This window comes from Anomalospiza imberbis, chromosome 5 (assembly GCF_031753505.1).
Source record: "Anomalospiza imberbis isolate Cuckoo-Finch-1a 21T00152 chromosome 5, ASM3175350v1, whole genome shotgun sequence".
NCBI classification, from domain to species: domain Eukaryota; kingdom Metazoa; phylum Chordata; class Aves; order Passeriformes; family Viduidae; genus Anomalospiza; species Anomalospiza imberbis.
The window spans coordinates 27,656,099-27,679,966 of NC_089685.1; the positions used below are offsets into that span (position 1 = coordinate 27,656,099).

At 37.8% G+C, this 23,868-nt stretch overlaps 1 protein-coding gene across 10 annotated transcripts in view; it reads left to right on the forward strand.

The window, feature by feature from the left end:
• Positions 1-23,868, forward strand: part of NRCAM (neuronal cell adhesion molecule) — a 145,751-nt gene that overhangs the window by 55,289 nt on the left and 66,594 nt on the right. For all 10 annotated transcript variants that reach the window (XM_068189990.1, XM_068189991.1, XM_068189993.1 and 7 more), the window contains exons 3-4: positions 9,890-10,001; positions 22,887-23,075. In XM_068189990.1, coding sequence (XP_068046091.1) covers positions 22,985-23,075 — 91 coding nt within the window. In that variant the 5' untranslated portion in view covers positions 9,890-10,001; positions 22,887-22,984. The remainder of the gene's footprint in view (positions 1-9,889; positions 10,002-22,886; positions 23,076-23,868) is intronic.

Here is a 23,868-nt window from a genome sequence, read left to right on the forward strand (position 1 = left end):
TTAGGACCCAAACAGACTGTAGGGCAGTATGTCGTGTGTGCATGGTACCTTGACAGGTGTCAGCAGTTATCTCTGTTATGTGTGCAGTTACCATCCTTGTCTGCTTGGTGCAATGACTGCCTGTGACATGTTGTGTCTGACTGTGGCTTCTCTCTGAAGCCTGTGAGATATCGCTGGCACATCACCTTTGATCTCAGGAACTCTGTTGCACCCTGCTTCCTTCTCACAGACCTCAGGAAAGCTGATTATTTGACCTGTACTCCACTCCTAAATTTAAATCACATTGGTTCAGAACACCTTCCATTTTTTCTCAAGGAGGAACCCATTTTGTACCAGATTATGTAGCTCCTTTGTACTTGTACTCATACAGGTGATAACCTTATTTGTTTTGGATGCATTCATGTCTAAATGAATTTAGCAGCAGAATTCCTATTGACATTACTAAGTTAGGATATAATTCATTACCTTTGAGTGTCTGTGGTGAGGTTGCACTCCAGGTGGTATATGAAAACTGATGGAATCAGGTTCAGAATATTTAATTTACTTCTCTAGTTGATTTCTTGGAGCTCTTTTCATCTGTACTAGTCTACACAAGTAGGAAGATCCATACAAAGATGACTATGCTTTTTTCAGTGTAATTAATTTGAAAGGATAGTGGCCATGACAGGATATGGAAAGCTTTCTGTGACACATTGTGTTCTGATTTTGGCTTGGATAGAGTTCATTATTTTCACAGAGATAGTATGGGGCTGTCTTTTGGATTTGTGCTGAACGCAGTGATGGTAATATAGAGATGTTTTTGTTACTGTTGATCAGAGGTCACAGAGATCCAAGGCTTTCTCTGCTTCTTGTACTGCCAGGAAGTTGGAACTGCATGGGAGGTTGGGAGGAGATGCAGCCAGGACAGGTGACCCCAACTGACCAAAGGGAGATTCCATATGACTTCATGATCAGTATATGCACAGGGGGGAAGAAGGAGGAAGGGGGAGATATTTGGAATTATGGTGTTTGTTTTCCCCAGTAACCATTACACGTGATGGGGCCCTGCCCTCCTGGGGATGGCTGAACATTGCAGAGCAGTGCATTAATTCCTTTTTGTGTTTTGCATAACTTTTACTTTTCTTATTAAACTGTCTTATCATGTGTACATCTGAGGATAGAAAACTGAAATTTCTGGCCCTAAACTTTTTAGGCAGATGCAGGAAGAAGGACCTCAGCTTTCCACAGAACTGAGGTAAAAATCTCACTGACCCTGTAACGTAGCTGTGTGGGCACTATCATCAGAGAGGAAAACTGCTTAGGGTATCATGTAGCATTCACTTGGGATCAGTATTAGAATAGTACAAAGTAGTAGGTGATTTCAGGCTTCTAATTAAACACCAGGGATTGCATTCCCTCTGCTGCAAAAGGTGAAGTCTAATATTTGTGATATGAAAATTCTCCACTTACGCCTTTTTCTGCAACCCTTGTAAGTCTTTTGTGAAATAGAAAAACTATTACACTGCAAAAGCATCTGTGGAGCATCTTCATTTTCAGGCTTTTATTAAATGGTTAATCTATATGGGATTTGTAGAATCCAAAGCAGAAACATTCTTAAATAATGCATGCTGAGGAAAACATAATCTCATGTATTCCACAGAGGCTTTTAGTTTTGTTTTGGGATTCATGAACTCTCATGGGCCTTCTAAAAATTAGCAGATCTGAGTACTGTAACAGCTCAATAATGTAATCTGTCTGGCATCGGGAACCCTCTTTTGCAGAAGCTAAGTGTCTTTTGATATGTGATGTGGTCCGATAATGTTATAAAGCTCTCTGGCTTCACCAGAGAGTAAATGACTGAGTATCAGCAGTTTGTAAAGCCTTTTAATACTGCTGAAAGAATAGATAATGACAGTGTACAGTTCTAGAACAAAACAGTAAAGACTGGGATATACAAAAGCTGAAGGCCACTTAGATTCTAAAATAATTACAGTTCATGTGGTTTTGGCTTTTACAGCTATTGAGTATAAATTCTTTTTCTTTTTGTGGAATTTCTATGAACTGTTTTTCAGGAAACACATTTCTGCAAGAAAACCATCAAATGTTTAGCCACAGCAAGCAAAAACAGTCCTTTGAAATCTGTCATCTAGTCATCTGTCTGTATATTCATTAGTTTTTTAAATACCACCAAAGTAGACATGAATTAAAAAGGAAGAAATTGTTTTGAAAGATGATATATCCTTCTCATGCTAAAATTTGTACTTGAGTTTTGTATGGAAATTACTGATCTAGTCTAGTGGCAAGACAACAGAAGAAATTGAATATTCTGCCTGGCAAAATACAAAAAAAAAAATTGAATCCATTAATTACTCACTAAATGCTTTTGTTTTGTAATTCCTTCCTTATGCAAATCATGATGGTGTAGAAAAAAGGGTGGGCAGACACTCTGGGAACAGTAGAAACTCTCTTTTGTGTCTACCTACTGCAGTGTACTCTGTCAAATGGCAAAAGGAGAGGCTCTACCGACTGTCACTGCCGGTAACTCTGTACAAAAAATGTGCTTTCTTTCATGAAGAAAGGTTAATGTGCTTTTCATTGCACTCTGTAGTCAGTAAGGTCATGTGTAAATTAATTTTGAATTTCTGAGTACAGCACCTTTAAACCTACAACTTGCTTAGTAGAAAACTTCCTGTAAAAGATGACAGCTGGTATGTGTGTTCTCACTGACAATGCTGAAAGAGAGGCAGAAGCTTAAACAGAACCTGAAAAGTGTCAGTGGCCTGGGCAAAGTGGAGGCAGTGAGCTGCTCCGCCAGGGTGCTGCCTGAAAAGACCATGAAGCTTTGAGCACGAAAATAGCACTGGATTAATTTTTGAAAGAATGTCACATTGGACCCTCATAGATGAATTAAATGTGTTTTTAAAATCTCCTTTTTGGAATAACCTACACATTGAGATGCCTCTTTGCCAGCATTCATGTCAAAAGCAGTATTTCTCTTCTTTACTGTATTGACAGTACTTTGAAAGTTCCTTTTTCTCTTTTTTTTTCTTCCTAAAAGGATACCAACAGTTGAAATGAAATTAGTAGCAAATCTTGTGCAAATCTTTATTCTCCTATGAGCTTTTCTTTAACATGGTATACCATTTAGCTAATATTTGACAAAAATAGATTTAAAATTCTGATATTAGCTCAATGAATTCTAATGGAGAATGTTGGGTTAATTCTCCCTCTTTGTCACGTTCCAGAACATTATATTAACCTAACAAATTATCTGTCAATGATCTGTCTTCGTTTGCACCCCTTTTCCATAAATACCTTAAATATAATTTTTCATATTCCTTTTTAAAAGATGATTTGTCTATTGGGTAACAATGATATAATTTGCAAACTAGTGTGTAAATGGAAAAGCTCTGTTGTGCCAGTATTTAAGATTCAGTGAGCAGGAATTGCAGGAATTTCATTCAGGGTGCTTTTTTAAAGAAGTGCAACAGATTCAGATCAACAACAGTGCATTGCAACAGATTCAGTGCAACAGATCAGAGCAAAAATTCTCATTATGTTGAGAAATATAGCTCTAATTTGTAACAGGACAGACTGAATATTATTTTCATCTTTTCATATGTGTATGTGTGCATATGTGTATATATACACACACACATATATTATTAATATAATGTTAGTTACTTTATCACACCATAATTTTAATAGAAAAATAGAATGATTTGGGTTGGAAAGGTCCATGTGCAGGGACACTTGACACTAGACCAGGTTGCTCAAAGCTTCATCCAGCCTCTCCCTGAACACTTAAGGGATGGGACATCCACACTTTCTCTGGGCAGCCTCTTCCAGTGCTTCACCATCTTCACAGTAAAGAATAGCTTCCTAATATCCAATATAAACCTACCTTCTTCCAGTTTAAAATCACTCCCCCTTGTCCTGTCAATACTTGCCCTTATAGAGTCTCTCTCCAGCTTTCTTTTAGGCCCCTTTAGGGGAACTTGTAAGTCTCCCCAGAGCCTTCTGTTCTTCAGGTTGAACAATCCCAATTCTCTCAGCCTGTCTTCATAGGAGAGGTGCTCCAGCCCTCTGACCATCTTTGTTACCATCCTCTGGACTTGTTGCACACAAGTACACACCTTTCTTGTGTTGGGGGCACCAGACCTGGATGTAGCATTCCAGGTGGGGTTTCATGAGGGCAGAGTAATAGGGGGGAATCACTTCCCTTGCCCTGCTGTTCACACTACTTTCATGCAGCCGGGACACGTTTGGCTTTCTGGGCTGCAAGTACCTATTGCCAGGTTTTGTTGAGCTTCTCAACACACCCAAGAGCTCTTCAGGCCTGCTCTCAGTCCATTCTCTGCCCAGCCTGTACTTGTGCTTGGGATTGCCCTGGCCCGGGACCTTGCACTTGGCCTTGTGGAACTTCATGAGTTTTGCACAGACCCACCCCCTCAATCCTGTGAAGGTCCCTCTGGGTATCATCCCTTCGTTCCAGCATGTTGACCACACCACACAGCTTGGTGTCACCAGCAAACCTGCTGAGGTGCACTCAATGGCAGTATCCGTGTCACTGACAAAGATGTGACACAGTCCTGGTCCCAGCACTGATCCCTGAGGTACACTACTTGTCACTGGTCTCCACTTGGATATCGAGCCATTGGCCAGAACTCTCTGTGACCATCCAGCCAATTCCTTATCCACTGAGTGGTCCATCCATCCATCAAATCCATTTATCTCCAGTTTAGGAACAAGGATGTCATGCAGGACAGTGTCAAATGCTTCACACAAATCCAGGGAGATGATATCAGTTGCTCTTCCCTTATCCATTGATGCTGTCATCCTATTGTTTGTCAGGAACTGTTTGCTCTTAGTGAAACCATGTTGACTGTTGCCAATCACCTCCTTACCATCCATGTGTCTTAGTATTGTTTCCTGGAGATTCTGCTCTCCATGATCTTGCCAAGCACTGAAGTGAGACTGACCGGCCTGTGGTTCCCTGGGTTTTCCTTTGTTTCCTTTTGTAAAAATGAGGGTTATATCTCCTCCTTTCCAGTCAGTAGGAACTTAACTGGGCGGCTACAGATTCTCAGATATGATTTGAGTGTCTTAGTCATAATTTTCCTATCCTTAGAAATAAAAACCTTCAGATGCAAAATTTATGCTATTTATAAGATACATCCTGTTAAATATATGTGAAGGATGATACTATGTTAGAATTATTTTGCAGGAAAATGCATATATTGGTGTATGGTAGTTGCCTACACTTTCTTGAATTATTTTATTCCTGATAATCCAAATACACTGATTTATTCAAGTACGATTTAAAAGGTTGGTAGATATAAAACTCAGTCAGGGAAATCCAATAAAGGCTTGACATTCCTTTTTACATGACTTAGGGAGTCTGCAGAATATATTACATCTCTTCAGAATTAAAAATTCACATATCTAACAGCCTACACTAGGAGCAATGCTGCAACTCATTAGAAAGAAATACAAGGGCATGCTTTGAATCATAAAGATGGGGAAAATAAATGTCAGTGGTTTTAAATAAAAATGTACAGTGAAATTTATGAATGCGCCTGTCATCTTAGGAAATGTGTCTGAGACATGGTGAAAGAAAAATCAGTATAGACTTTACAGGCTGCTCTGCTCTTGTGATACAGATATGTCACAGGAAGTATGTGAGGGCAGGAGATCCAGTTCTGTTCTCTTCTTCCCTGTGTGTTTTAGAAGAAATTCTGCTGAATATAGTACAATTCTGTGCATGTGAAGTGATATAAATAAAGTAGAACTTAGTCCAGATTAGTGCTCTTTTTAGCCAGATTGCTAGATCTGAAGTCACTTTTCTATGAGGTAGAAATTTTAGTGTAGGATTTTTAATGTTAGGAGTACTGTAGGATTGTTTGTGGCATCCAGCAGTTGAATGTATTTAAACCTGAAAGTTTTACAGCCTGGAAGGAAATGGGATGCTATAGTGAAAAGTAGTTTAAAAAGAAGTCATGTCTGTGAATCCCAGACACATGGCGAAACTGTGTCCTTGCTGAAGGTCATGGAAAAGAATGTCTGAATGAAAGTCTTTCAGAATAATCAGCTGTTCAAAATACTGGATGGCTCATTAGTCTGAATGAAAAAGCCAAGCATAAACAAAATTTGAAGACTTTGACAGAATTCCTTGGGAAAAGCAGTAAGTCTGCAATTCTGTGAATTTGCCATAGCAAAGTAGGTGAAAAGAAAGCCTATTTGGGAGGCTGTCTTTGAGGAACATGTTTTAGCCTTTATGTACTTGGTAGTGATTTTAAAAATCAGTGGATGTTACTGACTCACTGTTCATTGAGTCAAATGGATTAAGTCAGGATCTTTATTTGAATTTTAAAATTAATATTATATACATATTTTCAGATGTTTGACTCTACTTCAGAAGGAATTGTCCTTGGCTTTGCAGAGTATTTCTTGCCAGTGCTTCAGTAGGGAGGAACAGAGTCAGCATAGAGTGATAGAAATACTTCAGTATTACATTCACCTCACTTCCATGAAGACTTAGGCTGGGGATACAGTTTCACATGCTGCTTTACCTTGTTTAATTTCAGGCTGTCATCCAAAAGAGGTAGTTCCTTTGAGGAAATCCCTGTCATGTCAAAACCTAATCTTTTCTTGTAGAGGTTTGCTGTCTCTTGGATCAATGAACTGATGTAGCTCACTGGGGATGCTACAATTCTTAAATGTGAGGGGAGAGGGCAGGAGCTTGCAGTGAGGAGCAGAAGAGCTCAGGATCTCTTCATATCTTCTTGACAGCTACTTCTCTTTAGATCAGAGTGGGAAAATCCACCCTTATATAAAGTACCAGCTTTTTTATTTAAGTAAAAAGAAATGCTGGAGAGAATGCTAAGTCTGTTCTTGCTAAAAGAAGGGAGAATAGCCAGTGAATGGATGGCCCTAATTCCACCCCTTCACACACACACACAAAGGTTCTATTTTAATTTGTGGAAATAATTTCCTTACATAATTCTGTGATTCCATCCAGCAATCCAAAGAAGAAAAGTAATTGTTCAAGCCTCTGTGAATGTTCCTTTTCTCATACCTGGAGTTGTTTAGGGTATATGAAAGATTTAAGTACTGAAAAGTACCTTCTGATAAAGTACTTCAATGATCAAGAGATTACAGTGATTTCTGGCAAATAAAGGGGAAACTACTTTTTTAACCTGTCCCTTCATGCTTTTATAGTAGCAAAACCAGTTGTATAGATGACTTATTTTATCAACCCAGCAGTCAAGTTTGTTCAGGTTTAGTTTTATTTGGTTTCTGAACTCATATTTTTGACCTGGGTTTTTTTTTTTTTGGTGCAGGTGTCTTGACTCAAATACACTGAAGTGGTTCATTTGTTAAAACAATTGTTTAACTATGCTTTTAGCCATTTTAAATATTTGAATCTTTCCTTCCTCTTTCTGTTTTCCCCATGACATTCAATATCTCTGCCAAACCAGCATAATGACTTAGGGTAAACTGTCTCTGATTAAATATGTGAGAAAGCTTAATTGTGAAGTTCAGAGAGACTTGGTCATGCCAATCTTAATTTTATGTCTGGAAATACTGGTTTTTGACATTAAACAGAAGGTGTATCATGCTTTTCCCAGCATATACTGATGTGAATACATCTTGCAGCGTTGAACATAGCCAAGATTATCAGCTGTTGTGGAAAAAAAGGAATGTGGTTTAATTAAGCAGAAATTTATTATCTTACCTGGCAACTACCCAGCAGCAAACATTAAATGTGAAAATCCATTTAATCTGTTGGACCCAGCCTTACGCTGGGAACTCACTATCAAGATTAAAGAAGAGCAAGAAAAGATCTTATTTCATTTTTACCCTCTCCATGATTTCATGGATGATACTTCCAAGTGACTCCTTTTTAAAGAAACCATCTCCTCTTACAGAATGAGTTGTGAAGTTAAAAATGAGACACAAGTATGAATGCAGAGATCCCTGTGATGCACTGTGAAAACTTGTACACATTTTTAAAATAATGATACAGGGTACAAAGGGCCTGGTTGCCTTTGTGTTCCATTCACATTTCAAATATGAGAAAGCCAAAACTCTTCATGGTATAAATCTTAAAGGAGACGCAGATTTTTTTTCTTTTTCTGCTATTCAGGTTTATAGGAAAAGTATTAGTATGTCCTGCTGAAAATCCCTAAATATATTGATGCCTGTTTTCTGCTTTTTTCCCCCAGGAAGAGGAATCTCGCAATGGCTTCTTTGCTCATTGCTGTCTAGTGACTGCTGCACAGGCAACCAACGTGATATAATCCCTTTCATAAATTTGATCCAATTCTGCATAAAACTCAGTGCAAAACCCCAACCATACCCACAAATGTAGAAAACCTTAATGCATTCCCCATACCCCCATCCTTAGAACTTTTTATATGTCATGAATGAGAAACATTGTTTTCATGCATTTAGAGATGAAAGTTGATTTGCCACCTTAAATCTGACTCTGACAGGAAGCGAAGCTTTTAATTTCAAGTTAAATGTTGCCTGGCAAATTTGAACCTAACTAAATTGTAGAATACAGGTATGAATTTAACTTGTTGTTTAGGGTAGAAACTGGTGAACTACTTGTCAAATGATTGCAGTGAAACAGCTTGAGTCAAGTTCCTGTAAGGAAAGAAGGAGGACTAGGAGAAGGGCCACCCCAATTTCACAGCCTGGATTTGCCAGCCAGTCTTAGCTATTGTAACTGCTTTCTGTGTGAGGGTATTATTGATTTATTAGTTTATTGTTCTGACAGTAAGAAAGGCCATGTCTCAAACCCTCTTCTTCAATATGAGGTAGACTGTTCTTATTCAAGGTCTGATTGAGGTTTTTTCCCATGATGGGCTTTATTTCCCATCACGCTTTCTCTTTATTGATGGCTGCACTCAGCAGTATGGAGAATAGCTTTTCTATCAGTCTGGTGGTGCTGGCTAGCTTACAGGTTTTCTGAAGGAAGGAAAGGCAGCCCCTTTCTGTCTCCTAGAAGGAATTGGACTTAGGGGTAATCGGGGTGGGGGAGGGAGTACATTCACAACTGCTTGTCTAAGGAAGGTCTTGTCTTGATTTCTTGCTCCTTTTTGGAAGGAGGCCCTCCGGTTCTGTAGTGTGCTCACATGGTGGCACCTTCTTAAACATCAGGAACCTACCGGCTGGGTAGAGTTGCCTTTTTGTTTGTGCTATGTCCATGTGGTCTGTGAAGCATTTCCCAGGAGCGCTACCTTAGGTTTCAACTTCTTCCCATATATCATATGGAAAATTTGGTAAGACATCCCCATTTCCATATGTCTTGATTTCCAGAAGTTCTGCTTTGAGATACATTATTCTTTTGAGCAAGTCTGAATTGGGAATTGAAGCTGTGGAACCCTAGGGAATAATGCCTGAAGGGAAGTTAAAGGTGAGACTGCAAACCAGGCTGGTTTCAGAGATGTAAGAATAGAAGATCAAAAATTACTTTCTTCCCTATGGTGCAGTAGTTTCTACATGTCCTTACAGACCCAATTAAAATAATATTTGATTAAAATGAATACAACAAAGCACAGTTTTTAGTGGTGCTATATCTCTGGATAAACTTAAAAACCACCAAAATTTAATTATATATTAAAGATTAAAGAGTACTTTCTGATTTTAGTTATATTACAGTTTGTCTGTTGTATAAGCAGTAAGGCAATTTAATGTAAAATTAAAAATCCTGGGATGACAGCTTCTCTCTCAATTCAAATTAGCATGTCTGAGAAAATAATTTTGGCCTTTAATGTTGATTTATAGCAATTTTTCATTCTTTATGTGCTGGAATCCAAAACAATGTTATACTATTATGGCTGTATTACCTGCAGGTGTTGCTTGAGAGTTGAGTGAACAGTCCTTTGTATTTTCTTTGAAGGATCAATATTTCAAGATGTGTGAAGGAGAAGGGTCTAACTGACAAGCTGCCTTGATACACTGTTGTTCTCTAACTATGACTGGATTGACTGAAAATTGCCTCAAAGAGTAAGGTAATTAATAAAAACTATAAAGTGTAGCCAAACATTTGAAGTAATCAAAGTTAATGAGGAGTGAATTATTTTCACTTTTAAGATGCCTTCACTGTCATAGTTTCTTGAGTTTTTCTTTCTGAAATGTTCATATTTGATACCGCATTTGCATTAAAAAGGTGCATTAGATGTTACAACTGCAACAAAGATTAGAGCTGGCAAAATTGAATGAAAAAAATTTTAATAGTTGTAAGAAATTACTCTTAGTGTACCTGGGTAATTGGAGAGAAATTTGGTTTTCATTTTTTGTGTATGTCTAGAAATTGAGCAAATAACCTGGCTTAGGAAAAAAATGGTAGTTTGGAAAGAAGATGGATACATAATTATTAACTAGTGCCTTTTTGTGGAATAGGAATTCAGTGCATTTCAGTGCTACCTTGTTTCTCTGTGTAGACATCCTTGTCATAACAAGCAGGTATTACTTTGGAAGCCGCATTGTGTAATACAAATATTATATATGTATATATGCAAATAAGCTCTTTTTATTTTTGAATCATTGAATGTACTCATTCTCTGTTGTGGATAAAATAATATGCTTATCAGTCTACCAGTACCAATTTACAGTCTGGTTTACAAGTTGTGTAATGAAGTGCTTTTGCAGTACTAATGACAGAATTTCAAGAATTTTATAATTTTTTTTTGTTATTTTGGGATTTTGTATTGTGTTTTCCTCTTGAAATGTTCTTTTTCTTTCTCCTTGAAGAATCTTTCTGTAACTCAGTATTTAGTATTTTGTGGGAGGATATAATATATGCTTAGAATAGTATTCATGTGAGAGAGAGAATACCTCTAATGGAAAAAAGCTTTTTGTCATCCATTGGTGTAACTGTGCAGAACTGTGATGGGCTTAATTTACACAGAAAAAATATTATTCTTGCAATGTGTACTGTTTGCATTTGAGATTTTGATGTAAAGGATAAATTAGTTTTAAAAAGTCAAAGAAAATAGTAGTGAACACAGCAATATGAAAGAAATTTCCTTTGTCTCCTGAGTGGTATTATGAATGTGAAATTCAAATGATTCTGTGAACAATGTAAATTTTTACATCAAAGTGTAATGTTTACTTACATAATAGATCTTAAGTCCTGGGTAAAATTTTTTTGTTTCATTAATGAATAGCATAGACATACAAAAAAATGTAAAAAAATGTTACTAGTTAGAGAACAAACTGGATTAACTTCTTGATGAATAAATGAGCTTCTTTTACCCTTAAGGTTTAATTTAATGAATTTATAAAAAGGCATACTCAGGCTCTAGTTATTTGCTTTGTTCTATTCTACTTGCTTAAATTGCACCTGAAATTACGTTATTTCTGTGGTGTTAAATGCCTTCTCTGATTCTTTTAAATGAGAAATTGAAAATATTCTTAACATATAAAACGTATTTCAAATGAAAGAGCAACAGCATGGAAATGTAGGTTAGCACATCCCATTTAGCTTTCAGTTTTTTAATGATGTTTTAAAACTCTATTAGAAATGTAAGATTTATTGTGAGAATTACGCCGCTGGGTTTTATTTTTGATACATTAAACTAAAAAATACATTCATTTAAAAGCCATACTAATCCTTTAACATCATATTAGCAGAGAAATTGTTCACATTTACATAATTGTGAAATGCATGAAATTAGACATTAATTTATGTTTTTTGAATAAATTCTCTTTTCTTGTCCTTTGGTAATGAAGGTACAAGAAAATGGCTGGAGAACAGAGAGTTAGCAGAATCAGCTGCAGTAAAGATAGAACACATCTTAATCAAACCAAGATTTAATTAAGCCAAATGAAGCTAGTCACAGATTTGATTGAATAACATTGGAAAAATGAAGGATAAATACTAAAAATATGAATCCTAGTAAACTATACCTGTTATTTGAAGTCTTCCCACTAAAATAACATAACAACATGGATCTATCCATTTAAACAGATGCAATTTAATAGTCAATGTCAGTAAAACTGGCTAAAATCACATTGTTTATTCTAAACAAGAAGAAAAATATAGTAATAAATGGAAAGCTTTCTGGATAACAGTAGACTGTGGGGGGAAGTAATAACAGGTGCAATGGTGGTTCATCCAAAATGTCATCTGTGCTTCTGAAGTTTTGATCCAAGGTACTTATCCTGCTCTGAACTGAAAGTGTTCATTTTTACAGAACAATAGTATCACAGAATGGGTTAGGTTGGAAAAGACCTCTAAGATCATCCCATCCAGCCATTAACACAGTGGCACTGTCAAGTTCGCCACTAAACTGTGTCCCAAGAGTGCCATGTGTACATGTCTTTTAAATACCTCCAGGCATGGTGACTAAGCCACTTCTCTGGGCAATCTGTTCCAGTGCTTGACTGCCCTTTCAGTGAAGAAATTTTTTCTAATATCCAATCTAAACCTCCCCTGGCACAATTTGCAACAATTTCCTCTTGTCCTATCTCATGTTACTTGGCAGAGGAGGCCAACCTCCACCTTGTTACAACCTCCTTTCATAAGGTCCCACTTCAGCCTGCTTTTCTGCAGGCTAAACAGCCCCAGCTCCCTCAGGTCCTCCTCATCAGGTCTCTGCTCCAGACCCTTCACCAGCCTCATTGCCCTTCTCTGGATACACTTCAGCCCCTCAATGTCTTGCTTGTAGTGAGGGGCCCAAAATTGAACATGGGATTCAAGGTACAGCTTCACCAGTGCTGAGTACAGAGGAACAATCACTGCCCTGGTGCTGCTGGCCACACTATTGCTGATACAGGCCAGGATGTCATTGGCCTTCTTGGCCACCTGGACACATGCCGGCTCATATTCAGATGGCTGCTGGCCAAAACTCCCAGATCCTTTTCCACCGGGCCACTTTCCAGCCACTCTTCCCCCAGCCTGTAGCACTGCATGGAGTTGTTGTGACCCAAGGGCAGGACCTGGCACTTGGCTTTGTTGAATCTCATACAGTTGGCCTCAGACCATCAATCCAGCCTGTCCAGATCCCTCTGCAGAGCCTTCCTTCCTTCCAGCATAACAATGCTCTCACCCAGCTTGGCATTGTCTTCAAACTCCCTGAGGGTGCACTTGATCCCTTTGTCCAGATAAATGATAAAGATACTGAACAGGATGAGCCCCAATACTGAGCCCTGGGGAACACCACTGGTGACCACCTGCCAACTTGCTGCCACTCACTACCACTCTCTGAGCCTTGCCATCCGGCCAGGCTTTTACTCAGCAAAGAGTATGCCCATCCAAGTCATGGGAAGCCAGTTTCTCCAGGATAATGCTGTGGGAAACAGTATCAAAGGCTTTACTAAAGTCTAGTAGACAACATTCACAGCCTTTCCCTCATCCACTAAGTGGGTCACCTTGTTGTACAAGGAGCTCAGTTTGCTCAAGCAGGACCTGCTTTTCCTGAATCCCTGTTGGCTGGTCCTGAACCCCTGGTTGTCCTGTATGACGCATGATGGCACTCAAGATGATCTGCTCCATGAACTTCCAGTTCCAGACATTGATGAGGTCCCCTCTCAGTTGTCCCTTCTCGAGGCTGAACAGGCCCAGCTCTCTCAGCCTTGACATGTAAGAGAGATGCTCCAGCCCCTTAATCATCTTTTTCTCCTTCTATGGGACATGCTTCAGGAGCTGCCATGTCTCTCTTACCCTGAGGAGCCCAGAAATGGACACAGCACTCCAGAGGTGGCCTCACTCTGGCTGGGCAGAGGTTCAAGAAAAAAAAAAAAAAGAAAAAGGTAGTGGAGAAAAAAAGAAAACTTAAATTCCAACCTTCCCTGCTTTATTTTATCTATAGAATTGAGGTGTCCAATGATGTCAAAATCGCTTCAGAAATCACTTTCAGAGAATCTTGAAACAGGCAAGTTCTTTCTAACCATTGTTAGGACACTATTCACCCCTGCACATATGATCCTCAGCAGCATTCCCAAGCGTAGCGACCTGGGTATGAAATGTACCACAACACTGATGATATCTGCAAACAAATTATAAGTTGGTTCATTTACTTAGGTCCCATGTAAATTTTGCTGGGAGCAGTGGCAGTATGAATTAGTGCTGTATAAAACAGGAACAGACTTGATTTGCACAGCTGTAATCATTGTGAAGATTATCAACTCTCACTTTGAGAGAGAAAGGCAAGAATATTTCTATAGTGTTGAAATGTTTGTGTCACAGTTCTCTGTTCCTTTCAGTTTTTAATGGTGGGCAGATAACAGATGTAATTGTAACTACTTCAACAGAATTATTTAAAATTAAATGAGCAAGCAGGCTAACTTTTACCTGTTAAATAGGTGTTGCACATAGATGGCTAGTCCCCAGCCCCCATCTCCAAAAAATGTACCCAGGGCAGCTAGCTGGAGTTTGTACAGTTTGTTCCCTCTGCACTGTTTACCCTCCATTGTTCATGTACTTGTTAGGGTTTTAAACCTGACAGAATGCCTTAGTCCTCAGTTTCTGTCAATGTCCCTATTCTGCGTGACCTCCTCTTTAGCATAACTATTCCAGCATTTCATGCTAATATTAGTGGTTTCTGCTCTAGTTCCCCAAGTAGAGTTGGGGAAGTTGAATCTGTGAATCAGATTCTGCTCTTTTGCACGGTATGGTTTTCTCAAGAGTATCTCCAAGATTGCAGGAATACTTCTGGACAGTCAGTGCTTTTGGGGTTAGCTGTAGGGATGTGAAGAAGATAGTTAACCAGTGTAATACAGAGTATATTGCCTTCTCCTTAGGTATTGCTCTGAAACCGCTGCACTGAATTCTGATGGGTAGAAAAAAATTAGGAAAATAGAAAGAACGTCTGTTTCATCACATCTCCCAGGTAAATAAATTAATATTTCAGGGAGTGTTTCAGCTGAGCTATATTTTTATGCCCTTTGCATATTTACAAGGATTTGAGCTGAGAGTCTTCACTCAGGGTATGGCTTCACTTACCACTTCACTATGGTATGGCTGTCAAAGCAGGCTGATGATGCATTGATTTTTTTTTCTTATAAGCACTTTTTTGTTCTATTGCAAAACATTTCAGAGGGAAAGAGATGGGCCCGTTGAAAATGTTTGTCTTATTGAAGTTTGTGCTGAATTATTTGTACTTAAGGAGCAACGAGATTATTTGCATGCTCTAAAAGTGTCAAAGCATGAAGAACTGTCCTAATGACACCATCATCTACGTACTTGTTTTTACCATCTCCAAGCTGTAAAAATGTGTTTTCTTAGTTTATTTTCTCTCACTTACTCTGAATTCTAACTTACTGAGAATTTTAATGGTTAAGCAGAATTCTTTCCTCTCCTTGATCCCCATATTTAGTGATTTGCTTCAAGCCAAACTATGCAAGTTACGTTTTCACTCCCTCCATTGTAAACTCACGGTCTTCAGCAGATTTGCAGTTACACTAAATTCAAACATCTCAACCAAGTCTTTGAAAAACAGTAAAGTATGTATACATGCATAAGAGATGATGTGTATTTGTTCAGGCTGTAAAGGACTGCTGAAATAGATGTCACTACACCATTAGTTTTATGCTCCATTCCATCATTTTTATGTGAGGGGATTAAAAAGGTAAAATAATCTCAATCCAGTCAAGTATTTAGGACACCAGAAAGAACCCAAGCAAGACTGAGACATCTGTTTAGATCAAATCAGATGCTGATTTGATTCTGGAGGCATCTAAACTTGCTAGGCTTACTAAGCTTACCTACCTATTTGAGGGCTATCCACAGCTTTGCTTGACCATGTCTGTAGTCACACCAGCCAAAGCAGTTAATAATTTAAGCTGAGCAGGATCTAAAAAGTAAGTGCTACTCTGTTTAAATCCTCAGAAGGGCCAAATCCAATACAGGCCTTCAGGGAATATGTAAAACAGTTTACATATTAAGCACAGATTAGCCTTGCTCTAGTGTTCTAAAAATCAACTCTAAGTTGCTGCTTTAAGGATTCAAGTCTGACACCTGACTGAATTTACAAGCTTACCTGTAGCCCTTAGTTAGATATTTGACCTCCGTGTTCAGTTGTTTGGGATTTTTCCTCTACATTTTTTGGTGCTCCTAGATTGTATTTCTTGAGCAGACAGTTGAAATATGAGTGGAGTTTTTAAGGACCCCTATCTCTGCTTTTTTAGCTGTATCCCAGTGTTCATAGTGATTTACCAAAAAAATCCAGTTAGCAGCTATGAAATTTTAGGCATGTTCTCATGGCAGATGTGTTGGTCATTGCCATGGTGGAGACACGCAGGCAAATATTTGGGTTTTTTTTATAGGACCAAGTCTTAGAAACAGAAACACTGTTTTGTGATGTTGTTATATTATTTTAAGTAACACAATTAATTGGAAGAAAATTTATGATGCATCATATTAGGATGAAAAGCCTCTTTAGTCATAGTAACCATTAGTAGATATTGAATAATATGTGTTAAAGATACATACTGTTATGTCACTCAGCAAGTCTAGGTGTCATGGGCCTGTGAGCTCCAGAGGAGCCAGTGGGGAAGATATCTGTTTCACAGGTTTTCATTTTTAATGTATTCCTTAAGATTGGAAGGTAACTGGTGCTCTGCCCAGATTCAGAATAGACAAGCAGATTGAGCAGGGTAAATATAGCCTGATATAAATCACAGTGAACATATGGAAAAAGCTGATTGGGGACTCAGCTGATAGGGAATTAAAGGCCTGAGTAAAATTGATTCTGCTCAGAGTTTTATGGAAAGTAGACCTTGTCAAACAAATGATTGACAAAATCTTGATTTTAATCTTTTAATATCTAGTAAAATTACAAATTTGGTAAGATGATGGTGTCGATGTAAAAGACTTTGAAAAGCATTTGACTTACTGCCATGTGAAACCAATTAATAAAAACATGACTTGAACTATGTTACAGAACAGACCAGACTTTGATGAACAACAAACCAGTCAGCAGGTCTTAATACAGGATTGTCAGTAAAGAAGTTTCAAGGACTAAGTGGCTTTCTCCTAGTGGAAATTCGAGTGTGAGAGTAGAGAGACTGTAAATTGTGACTCGATTATGGAAAGGAAGGGGACCACTATGAATGCTTAAGTACATTCTCAGAGCCAAAACAGTCATGCTGAGTGTAGTGGCAGTTCAGGAGTGTAACCAGGATGATGTTTTTTGCTGTATATTGAACTGCTGAGAACATTTAGAGTGTGGCACACAAGGCCATCTGCCTTTGTCAAAATAGCTTGAAAATGGCTAAGTGCATATGAACATCTAACCCTAATAAGTACCTGAAGCATCTGAATTAGTTCTGAGGAGATCTTGTTGAATTCAGGAGCTCTGTCTGTGTAGTTTATTTTTCATCCAGTTCTCTTTAGATGGATGTCCCTATACCATGTACAGTGTAGCCAAATCCAAAGCAATGGACTTAAGCTTCATAAACAGGAGATCACAGAAAATGATTTAGTTTTCCCTGATGACTTTAAAGGATAGATTTATAGTAAATTGTGACAAATTAAAAACTTGGAGCAAAGCACTGTGGTGTTTTCCAGAGTTCTTGAGGATGAGAAATAGTTCTAATGTGGTGTGCTTTTATAAAGTTTTAAAAACTATTTCTTTTTATTGACACCTCTATTCAGACACTCTAAAGCTATGTGTCCTGTGGTAAGTAGATTAAGACCAGCTACCTGGAAATAGACCATAACTTGGATAATTTACATCTAATAGGTAAGAGATGGATTGGGAAAGCAAAGCAGTGGGCACTTAATTGACTACAAGATTATTCAAGAGCAGAATTTTGAATACTGTTCGGGTCTGTCAACACATACATGGATGTTTAGTCTATTATGTCATATTACCTCCATAAAAACAGTTAGAATTATACTTGTTAAATAGCATTATTTTTTCAAGTAGTGCTGTGCCCATGCCACTTAGGTAGTTTGACACTAAGTGCATTGCTATCTTTTTTTATTTGAAAGATTTTAATTAAATAGTTGTTTCTCATTAGCATTTTTATGTGACCTATTATTGCAAATACTAGATAACCTGAAAAAGAACTGTGAAATTTTAAACCATTTGTTCAAAAATATTTTTAATCTTCTTATTAATACTTGCATAGTTAGTGTAGTTGTGTAAAACACATAAGTCCTGTAAAGACATTTCATTAAGTGATTAGGGTAATTCAGTTGTCCTCAAAAGCAAGCATTTTGTACTTTTTCATTATAATTTGCAACACTTTTTTTAATGTACAAATCATTAAATACATTTATGCCATTTGAAATTTATTTTCATGTTTCTGTGGATATAAGACTGCTATGAAACAGATTTCCTTGAGAACTTTATTTTTGGTATATTCTAATTATATCTGTCTTTCACTATGAGAAAAAATATAAGCATCAGACAAATGAAGCAGAGGAAGTTTTTTGCAAAGTAATAATTTTTCTCTAATCTCTCCAGTGTCTAACTTGTTCTGCATGAATTCAATCATGTCTATATGGATGATAATGATTTTTTTTCCTAATATGTATGAAATATTCTAGTTTTTCTGTCTTGCAATTTAATAACCCTTTTACATTTCTTGACCTTAGTTTCCATTCACATTTCTAAAGACATTTTGTCTTAACAATAATGTAATTAAGTAGAAATGCATAATCAGTGATGCATCAAATCTCTGTGAAACAGTATTAGGTTTAGAAAATACTGTCTAACTTTGCACTAGGTTGAATTTCAGTAAACACACTTCCTTATGCTCTTCCATCCTAAAAAAGTGCAGCTGCACTTACAAGGAAATTAAATATGTTGTATGTTTCTGCTGAAGATAGCTAGAAGAAAAATGTGTCCTCTCTGTCATTTGGCACCTCAGTTGACTCAGTTTTCAGGTGTCAGTTGTTAGTGTGTCTGTCTGTATTAATATTCCAATTAGAAATCAGTATTACTCAGTGCTGGTATAGTATAGTAAAATATCCTCTGTGTGTGTGCGCGCGTGGGTGTTTGCTCTACAGTTGTGGATACTGTTCAGTTGTTAACACTCTCTTTGGCAAATACTGACCTGATCCAGTTGTAATTCTACAGTGCCTGGACATGATTCAGGGAGTATCAGAGTGAGTAGGTAGGATGGATTCTCCTTCAGAGGGGAAGGATGTAACCCATGATGTACCAGCGTCTTCTTCCAAGTAGCAAGCAAAAGTACAAGAGGGAACTGTCTGAAATTGCTCCAGAGAAGGTTTAGATTAAATATTAGGAAAAATTTCTTTACTGAAACAATTATCAAACGCTGGAACAGGCTTCTCAGGGAAGTGGTTGAGCTCTCATCCCTGGAGGTGTCTAAACACATGTAGCTGTGGCACTTAGAATCATAGTGAACTATCAAACTTGGCAGTGCTGTGCTGATAGCTGGGCTTGATGATCGTAAAGGTCTTTTCCAGCGTTAGCAATTCTGTGATTCATTTGCTCTTGAGGTCTTAACATTGAGGAGATCCTTGTCCCTTTACATTGACAAAAGGAATCCTGAATTCTGCCTTACAAATTATCCCTTGCATATACATGCTGTTTTTCCTAGCTCCTTCAGTGTTTGTGAAGTATCTGGTTTTGCTGTTTATAGGCAAATGGTCCCAGTGAAGAGACCACTGGGAACCAGCTGTGTTTTGATCTTCTGTCATATAGTCTACCTCAGTCTCACCTCAGGTGCCTTCATTCTTCTAATTGTGGCTTTCTGTGGGTCATTTTTAAAAAGCATTTGTTTGTTAGTTTGTTTTTTATTCCCAAATGAAAAAAAGGTTGATGTCTCTCACTTGATCCTGGTTCTTTTGTAATACTTGGATACAACCCTTGCCTTTTGAAATTACCCTTTGTTATGAAATACTATTGCACTTTGCTTATGCATTTTTATTTAACTCTACTCCTGTTTGCTATCCCATAGCTTCAATCCTTAGTCCATGTTGTTAGTCACAATCAGCATCTCATCAAGAAGCACTGAAGACATAACAAGTCACATTTTGTTAGGTACATAGGAGGTATGCAGGTATAGAAAATCTTATTTTGTACAAATTGGTGAGTAAACTCCTGAACAAACTGTCACAATATATGTGTTTTCCTATGAAAAGGGTAGGAAAAGTTTTATGAATACCCTTTCCTATGAAAAGGGTAGGAAAAAAGTTACAAGAGATTGTACATAAATTATGTGGAGGAAAATGCAATCTGCTGTATAAATATTTCAAGTTTTGCAATTGTAGCCTTTACATTGATCTGTGCTTAGAGGCCTGTCCTGATTTTGTAGCAGATAATGTTATGTCAAAGCAATGTTTAGTTCTACATAGCAGCTGTTTTATTCATACTAAATTATGCCAGACTTAATCTTGAGTATATTCAGCAAGAGCAGCCCGTTGTGCTAAAATCATTTTCAGTAATATTCTATCACAAATCCTTACGGTGCATTGGCTCTCTGAGATTGAATTCCCATATTATATCCAAACATCCCAGCAGTAGATTCAATATGTATCCTACTGGAACTTTGCAGTAGCAGAGGTAGACAATATGAGACAATTTCTCAAGAGTATTACTTTCCCAATCATTTTAATTGCCCCTGCCTGATTCATCAGTGCTTGCGTATTCATTTGTACTTGTTCAAAGCAAATGCAATTTAATTTTACAATACTCTCAAATCACTGCAATACTCATTTTACATGTCAAAAGAACAAGGCAATAAAGTGGATAATCAGGTTTTCAGGGTTTTGTAAGGAGAACTGAAATGTTGCATGGAGAAGAAACAATAGAAGTCATGGTTCACTTGTGTAATACTTCAAAGAATATCCTGTAAATCCCAGGTCATTGCACAGAGAGGGCACCTTGATAATTGTGGTGGTACTGTAATGAGGAGACATAAAGATCAGGAGAACAGTGGGGAGAACCTATTTTAACTGGAGAAGAGCAGACAGCTGCAGTCGCTGGAATAAAATCAGCTTTTCTGGAGAGCACTTCATTGCAGGAAACATGCTGGAGTGTTCTCAGGCACTCTCCACAGAAGTTCTACTCTTTCCCCTTGCTCACTGCAGCAGGAGCATAGCAAACTGTACGTGCCAAAATGGGATGGAGAAAAAACTTCTCACCTTTCCCAGCTCAACCCCCAGCAATTTAGGATGCTCATTTAAAATGTAGGAAAGTTCAGTTTGTTTTTCTAGGAAAGTCTGAGTATTTTTCATGCTTTCCTGCTACATGTCTGAACCCCTTTCTGAGTATTTTGTAGGTTAGCATGCCACCATGCCTGCTTGTGCAGTTCCAGTTTGTATAAATAATTATGCAAAGGCCAGAACTATGGTGTCCTCTCTTCTGATGAGTTTTTTTTGTAATTTTTCTAGTCTGCCATGATAAATAATTAGTTGTTACATTATGGTGTGCAGTCCTAGAGATAGTTCGGAATGTTGATAAGCAACTTGCTCTCTTCCAGGATGCCCCAGTCAGCAGTTCCCAGCAACTCCAAGTAGTACATGTCTAGAACTTTAACCTACTGGAATATTCTTATTTTGAAAGAAAAATTGGTTTTACAGATAGTGACAGTAAGAATCAGTAAAGAGTTTGATGTCCTACGTTATGATGAGAAGTAGAGCTCCGTGCCTCAGTTCTAGTTTCTAATTCCAGTCTCTGCTCAGAGGACTGTACAAAGAGAAAAATAATTTACAGAAGCAATTAAAAGGCATAATTTCTTCTGTAATGTGAAAATTGAAGGAAATTCTAACCATAGACTGGTTTAAGTAACTTCAGGAAGCACAAACAACTCTTAATTTAACATTCTTAAAGCAGCTGCTTCTTTGCAACTTTAACTCCTTGCAGACCGGATAGCTTTGTGTTTCATATCTGTAGCCAGAGCTGAGCAATTGTTCTCTTCAAGGTGAATTAATGCTGATCACTGTGAACTTTCTGATTCATCTGGGAAGTACTTTCTCGGTGAATGTTCATTTACTGTGCAAGCACCATTTGGATTTCTAGGGCTGCATAGCTCTTTGTAGGTCACTGGTGATGCTGATGAGGCTTGCACACAGCTAGTTTTCACTCCTCCAACATTCTTCTCAGCTAGAGCTTGGTCCTGAATGCAGAAAATGAGGAGGGAACCAAAATCATTCTGCATGGCTAATGTGATCTCTCATGCTTGGCTGAGGGGGGAAATCTAGCACATTTCAAGGAACAGATTTCCCTTAAGTTTCTTTTCTGACAGTCACATATGAAAGGAGGAGAAAAGTGTTTGAGAATATGCTGTCAGTCAATTATATTTTGGTTTCAGGCTAGAAATGACAAAATATTTTGATGTTATCTATTTTGAGAGGAATCAGATATCCAGAAATAGGAGCCTAGGTACAGTACACATGGTAGCACCTTAGCACCGTCATGAAGTCTTGTGTATTCGGTCTACAGCCGTCCTATTAGAAAGAGTTCCAAAATGGGGACAAGCTGGTATACCTAAGTCAAAGCTGCAGAAAAATTCCACAGTTTACTTAGCAAATTCATGGCTTGACATGTTTTCACTGGAGTCGATGCATACAATGCCTCTTTCCAGGAATGGTGCAGGGTGCTTGAAGGAGAGACTAGGTGGGCATTCAGAGCTTTAATCCTCTAAATCTACTTCAGACGACTGTTATCTTTAGTATATACTCTTTTGTTTTAACTAGATGGTCTGACTGATGCTTTATCCTTCTTAGGAAAGACACTTGTATTTACATTTACTAAGGTTATAGGAGCTCTTCACTAGTGTCTTTAGGAAAGTGTTATGATGTAGGTGGCCTAAGAATTTGTGAATTTCTTGGGTTTCAGTAGAACACATAGTGTAACTCTTATCTTTAGATATAGTATTTAGACTGCTTGTATTTCAAAATACTATTAAGATGCATGTGATCATTTACCTCTCCACTGTATCTGCATATTGTTCTTTTGTTTTTTATTTATCAGGTTTCTTGTCTATACTTACATATCTACTGCAAGCTATCTAGTCTTACGAAGTTGAACTTCATTCTTCAAGTGTGATTTACTCAGTACAGCCTAAAATCATGATGAAAAAGATGAGCATACCTACAAGCAAAACTTCCCTGGTTCTCTTTCTGTGCCAAATTATTTCTGCACTGGATGTACCTCTTGACTGTAAGTATTAACCTGATAAATAAGTGCAGAATAATGGAAGATTAATTAAATAATTTCTGTAGGAAGCTGAAGATAACTCCAACATGGAGCTAAAAATAGAGTGTGTTTGGTCACTTCAGCCAGGACATTATAATTATGAATATTTCCACTGACTTACTGAAGATGTTCAAAACCTGTGCATATAAAATGAGTTACATTGTTCAGTTGAGGAGGTTTAACACAGGATTCTCACAGAATCCTACTTACACTTCAGTGATACACTTTGTTTGATCGAACTGAGGAAGGCCAGAAAAGCCCTGCTAAATGCTAATTATTTGTGAAATTAAGATCATATTGATAATTTTCTAAAAATCCCAGGACAATTCCTAGTGGCTGTAAACAATCACCCTTAACTTCAGAGAAGAGTTCCCAGGAGCTGATGTGAGAGCTAGTAAAAAATTCAAATACCTAAAATTCAGACACTCAAAGCATCTTATTTTTTGATGCAAAAGGGTAAGTAAGGCTCTTTAATTTCTTAAGCAGTGCCTGAAAACAGTTAAGAACTTTTACTTAAAAGAATGTTAGAAATGTGCTGAGCAGGGAACTCCAGCATTAGCACATGAGGAAATGTCTGGAGGAGGGGAAATCCCAAGATCTGAAGTTCTTGTCTAACATAAGACTCTGTTAGTGGGGAATCTTGAAGGTAGCAGCCCATGCTGAAAAGGAAGCAATGGTAGCTTCTGCATTTTACATTCTCAATAGCTAATTTTATTAACCTACTCATGTTTCAAGTTGCTGTTTTCTTTCTAAGATA